The sequence below is a fragment of the Nanorana parkeri genome, unplaced genomic scaffold, assembly GCF_000935625.1.
Source record: "Nanorana parkeri isolate BGI_ZX_2015 unplaced genomic scaffold, ASM93562v1 scaffold578, whole genome shotgun sequence".
Classification (NCBI taxonomy): Eukaryota; Metazoa; Chordata; class Amphibia; order Anura; family Dicroglossidae; genus Nanorana; species Nanorana parkeri.
Window position 1 is genome coordinate 218,271 of NW_017306846.1, and position 21,026 is coordinate 239,296.

The 21,026-nt window shown below is 40.3% G+C and overlaps 1 protein-coding gene across 5 annotated transcripts in view; it reads left to right on the plus strand.

The window, feature by feature from the left end:
• FLNB (filamin B) overlaps positions 1-21,026 on the plus strand; it is a 198,609-nt gene that overhangs the window by 134,231 nt on the left and 43,352 nt on the right. For 3 of the 5 annotated variants that reach the window (XM_018562461.1, XM_018562462.1, XM_018562463.1), the window contains exons 19-25: positions 6,189-6,306; positions 7,931-8,193; positions 8,729-9,326; positions 10,415-10,588; positions 13,298-13,460; positions 14,540-14,700; positions 16,997-17,164. In XM_018562461.1, coding sequence (XP_018417963.1) covers positions 6,189-6,306; positions 7,931-8,193; positions 8,729-9,326; positions 10,415-10,588; positions 13,298-13,460; positions 14,540-14,700; positions 16,997-17,164 — 1,645 coding nt within the window. Of the gene's footprint in view, positions 1-6,188; positions 6,307-7,930; positions 8,194-8,728; positions 9,327-10,414; positions 10,589-13,297; positions 13,461-14,539; positions 14,701-16,996; positions 17,165-17,901; positions 17,995-21,026 lie in introns of all 5 variants that reach the window. The other 2 variants (XM_018562459.1, XM_018562460.1) reach the window with 1 other exon arrangement.

Consider the following 21,026-nt stretch of genomic DNA (forward strand, 5'->3'; position numbering starts at 1 on the left):
CCTTGCAGTGGGGCTACCCCCTCACTTCAATAATTAACTGCTCGTTTTTGTCTAGGTGCTAAAAAAAAGTTATACTCACCGGATCTGCAGAGCCGGCTTGCCCTTGCAGCGGTCCCTCCAGCCTCTCTCCCCCTCTGGTCTAAGGTCCCGTAAATCGTCACATTCTATACACATTGTATAGCTGTTAAGACACCAAGCAACTTTACAATGCAGCAGCAGAGGAGGAGAGAGGCTTCAGAGACCTGAGAAGCAGGCAGCAGGTTCAGTGGTTCGGGTGAGTATAAAGTTTTTGTTTTTTTGGGTTTTTTTTTTTTTTTAGCACCTAGACAAATTCAAGCATTTAACTTTGAAGTGCAGGGGTAGCCCCACTGCAGGAGTTAATAAAAGTTTTTCCCAGGGTTCTTCTTTAACCTCCCTGGCGGTAATCCCGAGTGTGGCTCGGGGTTAATTTTCATTACCAAAAGCATTAACCCCGAGCCACATTCGGGATTACACTGTAGAGTCGTACCTTGTCCACGATCCTCGCCGGGTTCCATCCCTTGCGAGCGTCCGCGTCGCAGGTGGGCGGGAGAGTCGAAAGTAAACAGACGGAAAAAAAAAATGAAACAATCAGACCGCCAGGGAGGTTAAGGCGAACCACCAAAGCTTGTACTAAACAAGTCATCCGCTCCCGTATCTATACTCTCACAGGTTCCCTGTGTATAGTGTATTTCCACTTTTTGATATTTCTTGCATGTTCCCATTGCCAGAGCCTAATTTAAAAAACAAAAATACAGTTTACCATTTTACTTGTTAGCTTCTGAAAACTCCATAACTGAAATTTTTTCCATTCCCTCTAATTTCAAGGAGGGGGGACTGGGCAGTTAATGTTTATTATAATCAACCCTGTCTGTACTGTGCAGGCAAATCTCATCAGTTGTAAACTAGATTTGATCAGGGTCTGTCCTATCAAAGGGTTAAAGATCAAGAAGCTTGGCTTCTGCCTTGTATGTTAATGAGGAAACTCGCTCTGACCCCACTTTGTCTTGAGGACAGATTCTCTTTAAAATTGTTCATAGCAGTTTACAGCCTGCCACAAAGTAACATGTAAAATATATAATTGTACGCAAATGAGACACTATCACAGAATGAGCTGTAATAGTAATAACGCGGCATTTATAGTTTATCTGAGTCTCCCTGTAACAACTAGGTTTTGATCCTGCCATGATATCAGTTTTTCAATCTCCTTCAGCCGGATGGCAGTGCAGTTTGTTGCAGTAAATTCAGCGTATTTAGTCAGAATTGTCAGAACGCAGTTTTATGTCAATAGTACAAGTTGTAGTTAGATTTTTATAAAGTATTATGTTTTTATTTCAGGAATGGAAAGTCCCCATTAAAAAAAAAGTTACTTTCTATTTTTAATACATTAGAAGTAAGGGTATTGTTTTATTTTTTTATTAGACTATATGTCATTGGACACAAGGGTTGTGCTTTCCTAGAATAAGCTGCCTTTACAGGAACTTTACCTATATCTTTAAAATAACAACAAAGGCACATTTTAGAAATGTTTAGTAATGACAATCTACAAACAGATACTTCTAGATAATTGCCGGCTTTTCATTCTTTGCATTCCTTATTTTTCTTTTCTTCCCCAGCCTTCCGGCAGTGGCCATTATTTTTTTTTTTTACTAAAGACAGATTAATATATCTCCCTTTACTTCCTTAAACTCTGGCACATGTGACTAGGACAGTTGACCATGCACATCATCTCAGGGGAGGAAAATACCTTTCCTCGAGATCTGTTGAGATTACAGATGAGGTTTCCCATCCATGCTCTGCTGATGTAACCTTCCCAGGATGCAATGCTTGGGAATGATTACATCACTTGTGCCAAGAGGACCAGGAAGTGGATAAACTATGTGTGTAAGTAAAATAAAAATATGTTTTGTTTAATGATTGTAAGATGATTTCATATCAGCATGCAGAGCTGTATGCTGATGTGATTTTTAGTTAAAGGGTAAATGCCCACTTTAAAAAACTGAGCTCAAAGGAAAAAAATAAATGATGCAATCTTTCAACAGTAAAATAAAGCATTTATTGTTCATCTCAGTCTCCTGTAACAACTAGGTTTTCCTCCTGCAAAGAGATGAGTTGATTTTCAGTTTCCTTCAGCAGGGTGACAGCGCTGTTTGTTCTGCAGCGATTTCAGCGTATTTAGGACTTGTTCACACCACAACCAGTGCTTTCCAGCATGGTTAGTGTCTGGAATACACTGGATCGCGTTCTGGTGTTGGCTATCACACTGCGGGTGGGAGGCGTGGCTGCGGTGCCATTGACTTGAATGGGACCACCACGACCCCTCCCGCCCCAAAAGGCAAGGAGGTTTAATTATGCGATCCAGTGAATTCCAACCACTAACCATACTGGAATGCACTGGTTGTGGTGTGAACAAGTCCTTAGTCGGTATTCACTTTCGATGTCAATGAAACAAGCTGTATTTAGTTCCGTATGAACCAGAAAAGGAGTATTATGTTTTTATTTGAAGAATGGAAAGCCCCTATTGTCTAAAGACAAAAGTTACTTTCTTTATACATTAAAGAGTAAGATTATTGTTTTCAGATCTGTGCTTTGATTCCAGCTTTTACTATGTTTGTTTGCTTTTATCTAGAGATGCTAGTAAATGAATGCACAATCTGTTCAGCGGAAATCCCTGCATACTACACGCTGTTCTGAATTCACTCCATACCAGTTTTATCTAGACCTTCTATTATTACCCCAGATTGGAGGGAATATTATGTAGTAACCTTGGTGTTCTTCTAGCTTGTTATTGTATCTGTATGAAATCCATAGGCAACAGTACAGAGAATTCCATTCCATGCTGGTAGCAAAACCAGCTTACATGAAAGTGAATTTGGCACTTCCACGGGAGATGAACTTTAGCAATATGAACATATCATATACGAGCAGTGTGTTTTCAACTCATTTAAGGTTCTCCCATTCAGTATAGATATACAGTATATCTGTACAATATTGAAAATGAAAAACAAATAGAACTTTACAGCCATAGACTTTTGCATGACATCGCAGTGCTTCCTGTTCAAGTATTTACATGGTCACAACACAGGAAGTGAAAGAAAATTTGCAACAGGAACACAGACCACAAAGTGAAAAAAAAAAGAATTGTCATTGTTGTCTTTGATTCCTGCTGCGGGAATTCTCTCACTTCCTGTCCAGGTGACAATGCTGTCACTGGAAGACACAGGAAGTATGGGGATTCTGCCAGATAGAACCATGGACAACAGTACACATCTGCAATAAGTGGAGGTGAGGCGCTGAATTCAAATTATCAGAAGACAAGGAGCCCAGAATTGAAGGTTCCAGTGTAAAAAGTTTAATAAGTGCCAAACAAACAGTTTGAGATACCAAAACTTTTATTCATAATAATAGTTCACAAATCGACTGTAGATCCTCAAATCATCTCTGAATTGGTGCTGACACTGTCCTTCCTTCTGGAGGGTGACTACTTTTTTTCCCCATGGTCCCTGTGTGTGTTGTAAAGTAGCCATCGCTCCAAGCTCACTCCCGTAATGGACTACATTCCCAATACAAATTAGCTAACTGAACATGAGATTGTAGTCCATCACCGGGAGTGAGCTTGGAGCGGTGGCTACTTTAGAGATGATTTGAGGATCTACAGCCGAGTGAAACACAAATAAGATGCATTTTTGTTGATCGTTAAGGTACTTGAATGCATTTTTAAGATTTAACTCCCGAGTTTAGTGTTACTTTAAACATAATAAGTAATAAAGATTCAAAGCTGGCACAAATCACCAACGTTTGCTGTATAGGGTATAGCCAGAATTCGTGAACCAGCAAAAGTCTCTGATTTTACTGATTCTGGCTGTACCCTATACTGAATAATAAACTCTTGGTGATTTGTACCAGATTTGAGTCCCTAATACCCACTATATTTAAGCCATGACGAAGCTCTAAGGAAGTGGGAGGTCTTTGAGCCCCGAAAATGTGTTGGCTGTTCTATGTGGTCATTTGAGAACATCATTATTACAAGTTTTTGGCCTCTCAGACACAGTTTGGTGCCCCCATTGGACATTATACATCTGAGACAGTAAAAATCTGACAGAGGTTCTAGTTCGTCCAATAATATATATTAAAAAAAAGTAGATGCACTTTAAGCAATCATCTGCATATATGTAAGCTGATCTTTAACTATTGTTCCCCTTTAAATATCAGTGCATATAAGCCAGCAATGACCATGTTAGAGCTGGTTACCCAATGTAAGTGTTCTGCTTATTAAAGCGTATGACATGGTGGGAACACGACATCGCTGCTTTGTGTTCTTTTTAATTGCGGATCAAATTAAATGAGGTGCCGATGTCTTGGTTTTTTTTTTTCTCTCCTCTCAAACACAACGCACTGAACTGGATAGCGATGACTGGAAAATGTTTCTGGCACATCACAGCTGAGCTGTTTGCGCTGTGTATATTCCAGCTCCTTGGCAGCAATGGAGACATTCATAGACCACGCAGCACGCGCGCCAGACCATACAGAACGAGTTCCCTGTGCTGTTTGGGTGCCAGCAATTTGTAAGAGGACTCTCAGAAATCTGTTTTGTGGGCTGCTTTTGTCTAGTACCCTGGCTGATTACTCTGCAAATAAACATGATGACTGATTTAAAGTATGCTTGTTTGCAGAGATCAAGAGCGAGATTTTTTTTTTATGCGACCAGAAACCGCTGTGGCAATAAGGAATGTTAACACATTTTTTATTTTGTAAGAAGAGTGGTTCTGGAGGATGCTAGGGAAAATGATAGAAAATCGTTGTTTGAAAGGGATTACCAGTTCACATTAAATAAACAAAGAGCTATTGAGCAAAGGATAGATGTAAACACCCTATTCACTATGGACCCCTCCATGTAGCATTAAAGAGGCGCCATATCTCGCAGAACCCTTGTAAACAACAGAGGGACTCCTGTCCCATTTATTTATTTTATTTTGGCAGCTAGATCGTAGGTAGGTCATTCGGATATCCTAGCTTTTATAGAGAACTAGTGTATTCTGTGTTTGTGCTGCATTTACCAGCAATGAAACTGTCACAGGTCGGCTCAGTAGATCGGGAAGTGAGCGAGCACAGACCGGCGCTCGCTCACTTCTCGATCCTGTCACTGCAGAGAGCCGTGACAGAGGAGGGACTGGATTCCCCCCTCCGATCCTCCAGCGCTGACTGGCGTAACGGACGGGGGAGGGGGCGGGTACAGCTGGCTCTGCCTCTAGATAGGCAGAGCCAGCTGTCACTCAGGCAGCTGGGTGGATCCAGACATAATTGTCTGGATCCGTTTCAGCTGCAGCGTCTCAGTATGAGCTTTGGGTGACGGGAGGACGCTAGTTTGTATCCTCCCGTTACCCTCAGGAGAACTATGGGGAAAAGCCCTAACCCCATAGTTCTCCTTTTAATGCTCCAGAAAAAAATTGCCCAGAGTTCTTCTTTTATAATGTATTGCTAATTACAGAGATGCATCAATTTGTGTCTTTTATAGTTGCCTTGAGTTCAGCTTTAATTTATTTTTTTTTGTGGGTGAATTTATTTCACCACATTTATATTTAACCTCTTGCCGTCCGCCCGTAGTAAAAAAACGGACGGACGGCACTATTCAAAGCATAATTTATCTTTATACTTCCCGTTTGGAAAATTGCTTTTCAGTCAAGATTGTTTCTTTTGCTTTTAAATTATATGCATAAATGCCTGTTACTGTTCCTCTCTGTGGTCTGTAAACCAGGTGACATTGCTCCATTCACCCTCTGTAGTAATACATTCCTTGTCTTCATGCGCAAAGCTGACAGTTACTCATAGCTCCTCACCATCGCTCATATGCAGAGGCTGTCCCTCTTTTGGAATAAAATCCCTTTGTGTCGCTTTCCTTTGTTGTTCCTCTTTTCGGTGTGATGTATAAACCTATAAAAAAACAGGAGGATATCTATAGGTTCTCCGGATCTTACGGTTTGGGATATTGGAGCTCATAGAAGGACAGCTGAGGATAATTTTTATGTGGAGCTTTCCTTTACATATCACTGTAGTTGCTTGTATGTACTTGCGTGGGTTTTTTTTTTTTGGTTTTTTTTACAAATCGTGGTGTAGGCAGTTCAGTAAAACTTGTTATTGGAAATAAACTATTACAAAATATTATATTTCAGGGCAAAATGGCGGTCAATGTGAACTATGGAGGAGATCCTATTCCAAAAAGCCCCTTTACAGTTGGAGTGGCGGCTCCTCTGGACCTCAGCAAGATCAAAATCAATGGACTTGATAGCCGTAAGTAGCCATGATTGCAATTTTTTAAAAGATTTTTACAGATAGAGTATTGATCATTATTACATTAGGTGGGTCAATTTGTCAGCCTAGATCAGTGTTTTTCACCCTTTAAGTCACAACACCCTTTAAAAGTACCAAAATTGCAAGGCAAACCAGTCTAAAATCCAAACCAGACCCTTATCCCCGATGGGAGTCTAACATCCCAGGCAAAAACACACACAAAAAAAATCTCCCTTTACATCAAAATCCCACCTTTTACATTGGTAGTCCCCTCCTTTCACATCACGGTTCCCCTTCACATCCAGTTCCCTCCCCCTTTCACATCAGAATTCCCCCTTCACTTTAGGCGCCTTCCTGCACCATGGAAAGGCATGACGTTGTGCAAAGATTTCAGTGCACCCCCAAGAAAGGCAGAAGGCACCTCAGGGTGCCATGGCACCCTAGTTGAGAAAGGCTGGCCTAGATCCTACATATGGGTAGGTTTTGTACTGCAACCTATTTATCCCTTTAACGGTCCTTAGCATTTCAGCCACACTGAATAGAAGCCATATTCAACACCTTAAAGGGTTTGTCAACCCACACGTTGTAATAAGTCAACCAAGCAGGTTAGTTATTAAAATATGTCTTGGTTACATTAGTAGTGAGCTCTCGCTGCCATATTTCCTGTCCAGCTTGGCATTTTGGGTGTTACTGTCCACTTTTGCATGTTCCAGCTTCTCCTGTTGCATTCCCAATAATATAATATAAATCCAAAAGGTGACAGTGGGAACTCTTCATGGTGGACACTGCAGGTGTGCAGGCCAGCAGACCCAAGCACAGATATGTCACTAACAGAATCCCTGAAAGATACAAGAAACTTCAGGTTGTTTAAAGCATTAGTCACCACATAAATAGCTGGCCGAATGCCAATGGTAGGGCACTACGGTCACTAGATGGCACTGTGGAGCATAGCAAATTCCTTTGCTTCTCACCACCATCTACAGGCTGTAGTGCCATGCAAATGGAAATTGCCCAACTATATGCTGGTCAGAATATTTATATATCAGCTACAGAGTGTTTTTGGTTTCTTAAAATGTTTTAGCCACCATAGCTTTTCAAGAGGGCAAATATCCAAAGCATGGGCAGCAGGATACAGGTAAGTATTAACCCTTTTCCTTTACAGCAATAGGTGGAAACAGTCAATTTTAACATTAGCATCTGCCAAAAGCTGAATATCAGTTTGGATGGAATTAACCCTTTAACTAAAAGCAGCTTACACTGTAACTACCAAAGGGTACTAATGGGTCTTGAAGGTGTTACAACCTAACATCATTTTTTTGTGGTTGGTACTAAAAGTGTTTCACAATTATACCATTGTAGGAAACATTAACACTTTGCTGGTTGCATTATAACTTTTGTACCGTTATCAGCCAAACATAATCATGCAGTGCTTTACACAAAATGAATTGTATTTATGTGTACAACTTAATGGATATAGCATGGACATAACATGGATTATTGGAAGAGAGTGATGATCTTATGTAAGCGTAATACTGTGCGGGCAGTTTCTGCATTAGATTTTGCACAAATGTATGTCAGTGAGTTATTGTTGGGTAAATGTGGCTTTTTCTTGTATTTCATGCAGGAGTGGAAGTTGGTAAAGACCAAGAGTTTACTGTGGACACCAAGGGAGCTGGTGGACAAGGCAAACTGGATGTGAAACTTACCAGCCCAAGCAGGAAAGTCATTCCAAGTGTTGTAGACCCAGTGCCAGGGAAAGACGCTAGCACGGTGAAATATATTCCAAAAGAGGAGGGGGTATACAATGTGGATGTGAATTATGATGGCCACCCAGTGCCAGGAAGTCCTTATACTGTGGAAGCCACCTTACCTCCTGATCCCACAAAGGCAAGCCAAAACCTTTTAAATGTCTTTTGATGTTAATTATCATTAGTCAGCATTGTTTACATTTTATAGGCAAATCTAAAATCAAACGCCAGGTTTTCTTTTTAACAGTTTAGACCTAAATCCCTAAAATGATTGAACTTTGGCTTATCCATAAAAACCTATTTGACAAGACATTGTTTCTAGATTTGTATTACCATTGACTTAATGTCTTAACCTCTGTGGCTTTTCTTTTACTTCTGTCCCCTTCTTCATATAAATCTTGTTGCCCTCAGTCCTGTTGTGTGTTGGAGCCAAGGTCAGCCAACACAACAAAAACGAAATAGTGCTTTTAAGTCTTTCATTGCTTCAACAGTCTATTGCAATAACCCCCATTGGCAGCAGAGGAATGTTGTAATGGTTACTATAATATTAAATAGAGAGGCTTTAATCAGAAGTACATTTTATGTAACATCAGTAGTCCTTTTCATTTATTGGAACTGAACATACTTCCTGTAAATTTTGTGATCCCTACCTTAGACAATTTTTTCTTTTTTAGGTTAAAGCATATGGACCTGGCCTTAAAGGAGGTCTGGTTGGTAAGCCTGCTGAATTTACTATTGACACCAAAGGAGCAGGCACTGGAGGTTTGGGCTTGACTGTTGAAGGTCCATGCGAAGCCAAAATTGAATGTTCCGACAATGGTGATGGCACATGTTCCGTTTCCTATCTGCCAACCACGCCCGGGGAATACTTTGTGAACATCCTTTTTGAAGAAACTCATATTCCAGGTTCCCCATTCCAAGCCGAAATTGAAATGCCCTTTGATCCCACCAAAGTGGTTGCCACAGGTCCTGGCCTGGAGCATGGCAAAGTAGGAGAGGCTGGACTGATTCATGTAGACTGTTCCCAAGCAGGACCTGGAGTTCTCACCATGGAAGCAGTGTCTGATTCTGGGTCCAAAGCGGAGGTCTACATACAGGACAATGGTGACGGAACACATGCTGTCACCTATGCTCCTCTCTTTGCTGGCATGTACACATTGTCTATGAAGTATGGAGGCGAGAAAGTGCCAAAGTTCCCTGCTCGTGTAAAGATTGACTCTGCTGTGGATACTAGTAAAGTCAAAGTGTATGGACCTGGTGTGGAAGGAGATGGTAAGACTATGTCATAGCTTTTTGGGAAACTTTTTTTTGCCAGATAATTATAACAAATATTTTGTTCTGTTTTTTAAAGATTTCCTGTTTGAGGCTGATCTTTCTCCTTACTACGTTGTAGAATCAGATCATTATATTTTTAAAGCTTTTCACCCTCTCCATTTGCCCTGGTGACTGTTATAAGTGAAAGTAAAAAGAAATCCAAAATTTTGGGGTGCCATTAGAACAGGAATAGATGGGAAATCTTCCAATGGGGACACTAGTTCTGATGACCCTGCTGACCACCAGGGATTTCTCTCTTTGGAGGGACATCCTCTCACTTCCTGTTGTGGCTATCAGACAGGAACCAAAGGGAAATCTCCCCAATGGGACACAGATGGTTGGCATAACCCTATAAATATCACCCTCCATTACTCTATCCAAAACTTTAAAAACATGGCTTTAGTTCTACTTTAGAATTTCGGCATTTGGTAGGTAACACCGCTAATGGCGTTGATCAAAGTAAAGGCGAGCAGGGAAAATCACAATATTAGAGTATGTGGAGCCATGATTTTGAAAGAAAGCCCTTCTAATTGGTGTCCCAGGAAAACTGAAAGGGTATGTAAACCCTTAATATATATTTTGGTATGTTTGGTATCATTCTTCACTGTATACAGTTTTCGTTTGCAAAATGTTTTTGTAAAGTCAGGTTATGCCATCACTGGCACATCCTGTTTCAGCCTGGGCCACTGCCTTGCAATTAGCGTTGTCAGCCTGCTCTGCCAGCTCCTTCAGTTGTCCAATGGGCTGCCTATTGTTTAGACCTTTTGTAATTTTGGATGATATATGGAAGAGCGAGGACCCCTGCCAGGTTTTTATTGCTGTCTCTGTCCATGCTGGGGAGTTGCACCCTTTATTTGTACTGACTGATGTCCCCAGTATAGAAAGTGATGGGCACCCAAATTGCCATGCCATGCCTGACAGGGCTCTTACTGTTCATAATCTTGAAAAAACTAAATATGAAAAGATTTGCCTTTTTAAGTAGTTCAATTATGCCATACATTGTATATACATTGGTATGTCTTTTAATGAGTCTTATTATTCAACAGGACTATTTAGGGAAGCCACAACTAATTTCACTGTGGACGCTCGACCTCTGACCCGAACTGGAGGAAATCACATCAAAACCAAAATAACCAACCCGTCCGGAGCGGCTACAGATTGTCTGGTGAAAGATAACAATGATGGGACTTATGAGGTGGAGTACACACCTTTTGAAAAAGGTAATTGCTCACAACAGGGCTTGGAGAACAAAGTGCCTGGAAGCTAAGTGGCGTTAAAAAATTGGATTTGAACATCACATGACAGAATGAATAGATACGGTCAATGTAATTGTGGTGTTAAGTCCAAAAACAGTAATGTGCCCACTGCAGAAACTCCTTCAGACGGTTGTGTACTATCATTCATAGAGTGCCTACAAGAAAACATATCTGTTCTAAGAAAACCCATTTATTATTATACAGGATTGATATAGCACCAACAGTTTGCGCAGAGCTTTGCATTTAGAGTAAAGTTACAAGTACTGCACTTTATACTTGCTCCGGGCTAGTGATTTAAAGTGTCAAAGCAATGCACATAAATGTGCAATTGTACTGAGGCGCGGAGGTTTTGACAGATAAATGGCAGGGACAGGGAGCCATGAGGGGTTGAAGCTCAATCTCATTTTGGTGAATAGTCGAGGTCCTCTGTACAGCTTGGGTCTAGGATTCAAGCAATTAGGTGAAGTGGTCCCTTTTTTTAAAATGTATGAAGGTAAAATGCTCCAGTACAGTGTCACTTGTAAGGATGAGCTCAGGTTCAGACCAAAGCTGAGCTCTTCCGAACCCGGAAGGTAGCTCATTACCTTGCGGCCTATTCAACTGCAGCCTGGGAATTTCCTGCCCGCAGCTGTACATAAGCAGAGAATCGGGATGCTATGATGTCATTAACCTCTTATGGCCACATGGCTTTGTTGAGTTAATGACATTGACCCAATATGGCCATGTAAGGTAAATGATGTTGGCACAAGCATCCCACCCCTTTATGTGCAGCGGTTGGCCTTATGCACCTTCGTGGTGCGGAGGAGCTCAGGTTTTGACCTGAGCTCATCCCTGGTTCAACCTTTCTCAACCAGGGTGCCTTGAAATCTGCACAGTGTCAGGCCTCTAATGTGAAGAAGGCTCCTGATGTAAAGGGAGGGAGGATCCTGTTGTGAATGAGGGGGACTTCTGATGTGATGGGGTGCTCCTGTTGTAAAGTCTGATTCTGGTGTCAACTGGGAGATTTTCATGTGAAGGGGGAACCCTATTTTGTGTTTTTGCGTAGGGTGCCCCCTTAAATCCATACAAGGCACCTATCTTGGATAAGGGTCTGGTATGGTTTCTGCAGAGGCCACATTTAGTTTTTTACATTTTAGACTGGTGTGCCTCAAGATTTTGCATACTTTTAAAGGGTGCCATGACTAAAAAAAAAAAAAGGTTGCGAAACACTTCCCTAGTCACTTGCCACTGAAATTAAAGTACATGTTAAGTACACATATTGGTCATTAAAACAATCATAGTAACATTCATACAAATAAAACTTTTGTGTGATATCGGGGAATACATGAGCAGAGTGCCACATCTTGTCCGCACAATAACAGAATTATTACTGATTAGCTTCTAAAAAAAAAATTCTACTATAAATAAAGACTGACCAATCTGCAGTTCCATATGGTAGGTTGTAGAGAGCAGCCCGGATTTTGGATTGAATCAGTCACTGTGTCTCGTGCAGGGTGATATACACAATGTTTATTTTTGCTCGGCAGCTGCTGGAGTACAGAACAAACATAAGGAAAAAAAATAGTTTCTATTTGTTCTTTAGCTTTCGTACGGCAACCCCAAACCACAATATTTTCTAATCCCAGTTCTCTCTTTTTACATTGCGGTTACAGAAATATTATCTGTGTGAAATAGGAAACCATAACAGGAAAATGTCAGTAAAGTCATAGACCTGAAAGCAGGCATTTTTATATGCTGGCTAAAGGTCGTTGTCCTCTAGGAATTCCGCAAATGTAATTTTTTTTTCTTTTAAATTAAATTTCTTTTAATTACATTTTAAAGTATATAGAAACTGATGACCGCGGGGTCCTCAGGTTTGGAAATATATGGGAATATTTATTTATTTTTATAACCAATTAAAAGCTTTCTACAGGAATTGAAAGCTGAAATGTTCTTTTAATGAACGTCTCAGACACTTTACTGTATGGAGCGGATTCCTTACCGGTCTGTATGGCTTTGCTGTGTGCACTATGAGTTGTTACAAAATAAAGTCTATTTACACTCTATTAAAGTGTCATTAAACCCTTCTTCTAAGAATAACATTGTAATCCAGCACAATGTCCTTAACAGCCCCTTTTTGTTTGAATCTGCCAATAATATTATTTTGCTCTTTTTTTGGTCGCTTTCTCCCTGTGCTTTATAAAGTGGGTGTTCTCTTCGCTTCTGTTTTCAGGTTATGGGCAGTGCTCATATATTGTGGTCATGGGCACTGCTCTACATATACTATAATTCCCATTAACCTGCTCTGTCTGCTATAATGTCCATATGTAGCTATTTTGTTTTTTAATTTAATGCTGGTACCTCCTGCAATAGTGAGCTGCCAAACACATGGGTGGTGCTGTCTGGGCAGGAATTGTATGAATGAGATATTGCAGTGCATTTAGGTGCCGGCGCTGGATGCCGGGGTCTCTAAGTTTTGATATGTATATGAAGTGTTTTCAATGGAAAGAGTTGCTGTAAGGCATTGTCTACTCAAACTGGCCTCTGTGGGACTTTCTGTAAAATCAGTGATACTTTTGTGTTGTTTTCTTTTCTTGCACTTTCTTCTGTTTCCACCGTCATCTTCAGCTAAACAGAACGATATCCTATCAGAATAATAAGATATAAATGTATACTTGTAATCGTTTTCATTAGGTGTCCACTCTGTGAAGGTGATGTATGACGATGAACCAGTTCCTAAAAGCCCATTCAAGGTTGGAGTGACAGAAGGCTGCTACCCATCTCGTGTAAAGGCACAGGGGCCTGGACTTCAAGAGGCCCTTACAAATAAAACAAATGCTTTTTCTGTGATTACAAGGTAGCAAATCCTCCACTTTTTATTAAATGTCAATTTAAACATGTTGCACTTTTTTTTTTTTATTAGTTTTAGATTGAGTGGGAAAGCATTCCCACTCAATCTTCATTAAGGTTTGTATTGGAGCCTGTGACCCCATTATGAAGATCTCGCTTAACGTCCACCACAACCATACACCAGAATACTAAATAGGAGGACCAGGGGTCAAACTGTTTTCCAGGTTACTTAAAAATGTTTTTGTTGCTGTTTGCATCCCCAGTCTCTGTTCCCTTAGTAAATCAACCCCAGTATGTATATATAAGATGTTGACCCCCCCCTTAAGCCACTACACTACCTCTATCGAAGCTTATGAAAATGTTGACCTAATTTAAAAAAAATGTATTAGCATTTTATCCATAGCATAGCAAAAATACAACTCGGGCAAATTCAAAAACATACCCTTACAGTGGGGCTACCCGCTGCACTGCAAGGGTTAAGTGCCCGTTTTGTCTAGGGGACTCGAAGCAGATTTACTTACCTGATCCTCAGTCCCAACAGGCTGCTAACCGGTCACTGCAGCCTCTTCTATCCTGCGCTCCGATGGTCTGACCGTTGACATTAACACATCTTATGCCGGTCCATTGACCTGCATTAAGCATGCGGACCCCAAGGGACATTGCGTAGCCGGGAGCAGAGGGGTAATGAGGGGAGTGCCAACCGCTGTTGGATAGAGGATGAAGTGAAAACTGCTTTATTTGAGCCCTCTAGACAAAACAGGCACTCATGGGGATAGCCCCACTGCATGAGTAAGTTTTTTATTTTCCCCAGAGTTCTTCTTTAAATAAAGCTTTGTAATAATGCTATATTTAGTGCACAGTCTGTGCTGACTTGATTTTCCACTTGTGAACTTGTTTACCTTTAATCATATTTGATTTTCTGGAGTGCCTAGAATACATCAAGACAACCTTATTACGATGGAAGAATAGAGCATTAAACTCTAGTTGAACTTGGTAGTTCATGCTGGGCTGGTCAGTAAATGTTGAGGGGTAGAGAAATAAAATGATCATCCTGTATGTAATGAGATGCTAAATGTTTTCTTTCAGAGGGGCCGGGATTGGTGGTCTGGGAATAACAGTTGAGGGTCCATCCGAATCCAAAATGTCTTGTAAGGACAACAAAGATGGCAGCTGCAGCGTTGAGTACATCCCATATGCCCCAGGAGATTATGATGTCAACATAACGTACGACGGGGAGCATATTCCAGGTACTTCAGCTGGCTAGGACTTTTTGGCAACACGGACTTGCTGTAAATAGTGAAAGGATATTTTAATATGTAAATTATAGACTGAGCTGTGTTAACTCAATAAACAGCAGTGTCTGTGGTAAAAGCTGCTGTTATGTTTTATGGCGCATATATTTATTACCATTGTTCTGAGTCCAACATGAACCATTTAAAGTTGGGCCACTGACAAAATGACCTAAACGCTCATCTCCTAAATATAGCATGCAGTTTTAGTTGTTTTACTGGTTGTAAGTCTATCCGCAGACCAAACCTCAGTGTTCCGGAGCAGACAGTAAATTTCCTTTTGTGTGTTAGCTGAAAACTCTTCAATTCGGTTACATATTGTCTGGTTACCATCATCTGGGTTAAAATAAATACATGTATTCATCATATGTTTTTCTTTTTTCGATTGGACCTCTGTAAAATACTATTGGTTGTTGTGCTGGAGAAGGTACTATATGTATTAATATCTTTTAGAAAAGAAGAAACATTATTTTCTTGACATCTGAAACAACTTAAACAGGTTGGCCATTGTATAGCCTTTTATAGGTAGAGGATCCATAGTTTTGTTGTCTACCTTTTGGTACAAGTTGTCCTTTAAGGGATGCCCCTACTATGCATACTGGTGCAGCCTACCTGGAGAACTACACACCTTCATCCTCAATCTAGTGATATTACTGTGCAGGCCCTTCCCAGAGCCACACAGCCTTGCTGCAGAAAGGGCTCCCAGCAGGTCCTCTTCATCCTGCACATGGACTTGCAGCCTCATTCTTTCCTATGGGGAGAACCATGCTCTGCAGGACCACTGGTGGCCACTACGAGTACAGCTCCCGGTAGAGATGAATCGGTCAATGGTATGAATGCGCTGGTTGGGTGTCATGCACTAACGGACAGCTTGTACCAAATTTACTGAGGTACAGTTGTCCATTGAATCATCTTAAACACACAAGAGAACCTGTCACCAAAGCATATCCATAAGATTTTAAATCTCTACACTTAAGTTGTTATAATAAAGCAGCCTTACCCCTCAAGAATAGATGTGTGCTGCTATTTAGCTGTATGCTGGAAGGCTTCCATGGCAGCTGACCTATCTCCTGCCAGAGTTTTAGGGCTGATAATGGACACACACTACAGGCTGCTGGAAGATGATAAAACTGTCAATTAGCAAAGCCTTTCAGTTCAGGCAGAGCATTGGACAACCTTAAGGTGCCCATACACTGCTCGATTCTCGTACGAGAATCGCGGGAAATCCCGCGATCGTACGAGAATCGTGCAGTGTGAATGAAGACGTGCGACCGTTTCTACTGTACGGTCGCACGTCTTTTGTCTAAGGAGCACGCTAGAAAACCAGCCGAAAATCGTATGATTTTCGGCTGGTTTGAACGGTGCTCGGGAGACAAATGCCGAACGGGCCGGTGTGCGCATGCGCACACTGCCCGTTCAGCATTGCGGTCATCGGAAGCCCGCCCCTCAGGGGGCGGGCTTGCGATGATCGAGAGTACGATCTGTCCAAGATGGGCAGATCGTACGTTTTTTAAATCACTTTACAACCATCGCATGACTAAGGTCTTGCGATGGTTGTAAAGTGTATGGCCACCTTCAGAGCTGGGTACTTAACCACACACACCTGCTTTACCATGTGGAGAATGCAAGTAATTAAAAATTAATTATACTTTGTGAGGTTAGGTTGCTCTATTATAACAATTAATGATGGCATATGTAATATGTTAAATATACTAATTGGTCACTGGTTCACTTTCAATATCTAATACTAGTCTTGATTGTAGTGATGAAGTCTATTTGTTTCTGCTACCCACTTCTTTAGGAAGTGAAATTTACAAGTACATAGGGTTATACTTTTTACTTCTTTGCAGGATTTGGACAAATGGGCGATAGCTTGATTGCTCACTTGTCCAATTGATGTTTAGTACCAAATTAATCCACATTATGACAGAGATTGACAATGAGAGAGCTACCCATTAGGACTTTGATACCTTCATAGTCAAATAGACATCCTAGCTGCCAAAATGTTTGGCGCTTTGTTGTTTTTTTCTTTAATAATAGTGGCAGGACTTGCTGATACTTCAAATCGTTTCTGGCTCAATAATTGAGTGATCTTGACTCCCTATGGTTTATAGGGTATATATGGTTCTGCTTCTAGTCTGATCTGAACTTTCATTGTTGTAGAGGATATGTCTTTTTCTAGATACCTTCTCTGTTTTAAAATATTATATTTTTGGTGGCAATGATTTTAAATATTACCCTGCATTTGTTGTAGGAAGTCCATTTAAGGTCCCTGCAAAAGATGTTGTTGATCCCAGCAAGGTAAAAGTTGCTGGCCCTGGACTGGGAAATGCTGTTCGTGCCAAAATTCCTCAACAGTTTGTGGTGGACACCAGCAAAGCTGGAGTGGCTCCTCTTAATGTAGAAGTGACGGGACCAAGAGGTAAGGCTTTCCTGTTTTATTGGCCATCTAAAGATTTTTTTATTTTTTTTTCTATTAAAAAAAAATATATTTTTCTGATGCTGAAAGATGCCAGTGGAAATGAGTCGACAATGGGTGTGTTTTGCCTTTGCCTGCCCTCTGCAGTTACCGTATGCTAATCTGAATTTACTTTAAAACACTGATGTATGGCAATGTCAGGACACCGTAGGAAGAGAATTGGCTGACTGTCACTTCTGGACTCTTCATACATTAGAGAGAAATGCAGGTGAAAATCTGCAACTTACTACAGCCTGTTAATCTGCATAGTCTGAAAATATATACTTTTTTTTTGTTTTTTGTCACTTTTGAAAGCATACTTGCAAATTCACTGAAACATAGTTTTCATCCCCCTCTTTTACTGATAATTAAAAAATGTAAAAATATTTGAATTATTTATATGCATGGGTTAAGCAAATGATATGTTTGTGTTTGTTTAGTTAGAATAACAATTGATCTTTTATTATATTTACTTGGAGATCATTTTTCCATTACTAGCTGTTTTTTACATAGCGCCACCTCTGCATGCAGTCTGTATGTAGTACTACACCCTGACAGCCAGGCTGAAGATACATTTGCAGTGGAAGATGGAGTGTGTTCTTCTGCATGTTGTTCTACATCATCTGTTCCAGGAGTATTGCACGCTACTATGAACAATGTTTATTTCTTAAGATGGAGCTTACAACACTATTTATTTCTAGTTGATGAGACAGACTCTTTATCGAAACGGAGCCCATTGAGAGCCATTTCAAATTTCTTTAAAGGTGACTTCAAGCGAGATGCAAAAGAGCCAGGTTTGGAATTTTTGTCATCTGCTCCAGGAAAAAACGTGGAGATCCAATCAAGTCTTGATTGATCTTGCTTCTGGTTGCTTTTCCTTAGACTCGAAATCATTTTTTACCACTTTAAATTTTCCAAATTTCACCATTTAAGAAATGATTTTGTTGTAAATTTAAAAGGTGCATTCTCACACCTGTAACAAACATTTGCCTATCATTTGGAGACTGTCTACAAATGTAGGGGGGCAATAGGATTGTGTTCCCTTATCAACCCCACCCAGATGTTGGCTTCCGTTTTCTAACCTAGACTACTAAAATTAAAACTAAAACCTTACTGGTTGTTATGGTCAGCACTGCAGCTTTGTTCTGCTACTTGGCTGGTTCAAAAATTGTTTAGGGTCATAAAATGGTTACTTTCATTGTACATTGTGAGCCAACTTTAAAACATCATAGAAATTATATATATAAAGAATATTATGTATTCAACTTCTAGCCATCTATGTGCCCATTTTTCTACCATCATACACTGACTTTGAAAAATAGTATTTGTGTGTGCCCTAGGCCTTCCCAGAATATACACTTGTCTGCCATATACTTTTTAAAAATATGTATTGGCTTATGTAGTCTCTCCTGATACTTGGCAGTAATATTATCAAAGGTTCACATCACACTTCGACAGATGAGTGTAGAAGTATTTCTGTTGTACCCTAACCTCAACCTATAGTCCAGGCTGATGCTTCGGCTCCACTAACATTACAGTAACCTGTCAGGTAAACAGAGGCTGCTATTTTTTGTGCTGGACCGGTACCTTGCAGAATTCACTTGGAGCTATTGATGTGACTGCAAGTTGAGGCTTACAATATGTACACTAGTTTAGATTGGAAAGTGGACTCTTTGTAACTGCATATGATATGAAATGAAATAAACTGATGAATATGCTAAAATAAGTTATACAGATTTATACCCACTGGTAAAGATATGTATATGAGTGTTGTTATTGAGACTAAAAATTCTCTGTTATAACACAATCAGTGTGCTTTAATTAGCATGCACACTAGGCTGCTCAGTGCATCACAACTAACACTTGGAACTTCATAATTCAAAGTACCCAGAATTAAAACTATCCTTTATGCCATAGCTGCCAATCCGATCCAACCTTCGTGCCATAATTGCATCTTAAAGGATGCGAAGCAGAATCATGTTTCTGTTAGGAGCTGCAAGAACCATTTAGACATGATTATGAGGCCCTGGACACACACAAATCTTAGTTGGCTAGTTCATGTCATTCCTTTCTGTCAACAGCACTGGAACCCAGCACACTCTCCCCCCTTCTCTATACGCTGGGCTGTCTCTGGCTCCTGTGAATACAAGCCCTGATCTACATCAATAGACACTCTCCTGTCCATGGGCAATTTAGCTTGTGTTACAGACCCCGTGGGAACGCACCTGAGATGCAGCGGGCTATCCTGTTGAATGGTGTCAGTTGACAAGAACTATACAGATGATTGCTGTACTGAACATGGAACAATCAGACCCTTGTATGCTGGAATTACCAACCATACAAGATTAGGAAGCCAAAAGAAATGTCTCATATGTTGGGAGAAAAGAATAGTGTAGAATGCTGCAGAATGTAGGTGATGCAAATCCAGTCTGCAAGGTGACTGTGTTGATATGTGCCTTATCCTAGGTCAGTGTTTCCCAAGCCAATCACAGTGAGGGGATTTTCCCATCTTCCCAACATTTGTTCACATTAGAAGATTCCGTTCATCTTTGCCTCATAACAACTCATAACAACTTTAAAACTTATGGGGTTTTCCGTTACTTTATTCCTTGGAGACAATGGCCACAAGACCAAATAGAAGGGTTAATTTAACCAGTGTGGATGCAGAGGGTCTAACCCATCCCAACTGTATCCCAAACTAAAAAAAAAAAATTGCCTTTACATATACTTTAATGCCCGATTGCTGCGTTTCATCAGCGCAGTGCCAAATCATTCTCTGAATTATTTCATAATTAAAGTAGTACTATGGTCAAACTGTAAAATCACATGATATGTAGGCTACCTATATTAGTAATATTGGGTTGATAGGGTGACATCGCTGCAGTGAAATCACAGTGCCTCCCTTCCTGCTACTGTAGCTGCATAGTTGCTGGCACCATTGATTCCCCTATTAGTAAATGATCATGCCTAACTCTGCTCACAGCATTCTAGATTGACAGCGCATTGCTCTATCTGCAGGAGCCTAAAGAAATGATGTATAAGCCTTCTTTAGTCCCGCCAAATGTCTCCAGCACCATCTAACAGGGTGCATGATCATCCAGTTTACCAACCGCATTTACCATTCAAACGATTAGATTTCTTTTAAGGCATTTAACATGTAATTTTGCATGGAAAATGTCTATCACTCTGAAGGCAAAAAACTAGAGGCTTTAGATAGACTTTAATTTATTTGTATTAGCTGGATTATGCTGGATTACTGATCAGTTGATGCTGAGCAATGCCCACCTTAAATGTATCATAAGTAGTTAGAATCTGCAGAAGTGCATTTCAATGCCTTTCTTTTTTTAATTTTTTTTTCTTTAATTTGGGATAGCTTGCTGCTTCATACAAATCATGATTGCTTGGTGGCAGGGCTTTCTTTCAATTAACAACCTTTCTCATGATTCCATTTGGTCATATTAAATCAATTAAACTGTATGTATAACAGATACCAACAATAATACTGAGGACTGCACATTACAAATAGTTGGGATTCCATTTCCAGTTTGCACAGCAGAACCCAAGTGATCGTCTCAGTATTATTATTACGGTTGCTTTTTCCTCGGAAAAATGTCATCTTACATCAGCCTAGTTTTGCTCTTGCACCTTATACTTAATTGTTTTTAAACAGAACATTTTCTTTTCCAACCTCCTCTAGAAAAGACACTTTGCATTCATAAAAAATATTCCCATTATTTCTCTATTACTAGTTCATCAGAATTTCCCAAAATGCAATTGGCTTCATTTACCAGTAGAAGATGTACCATAAACAATTTGGTCATTTTTC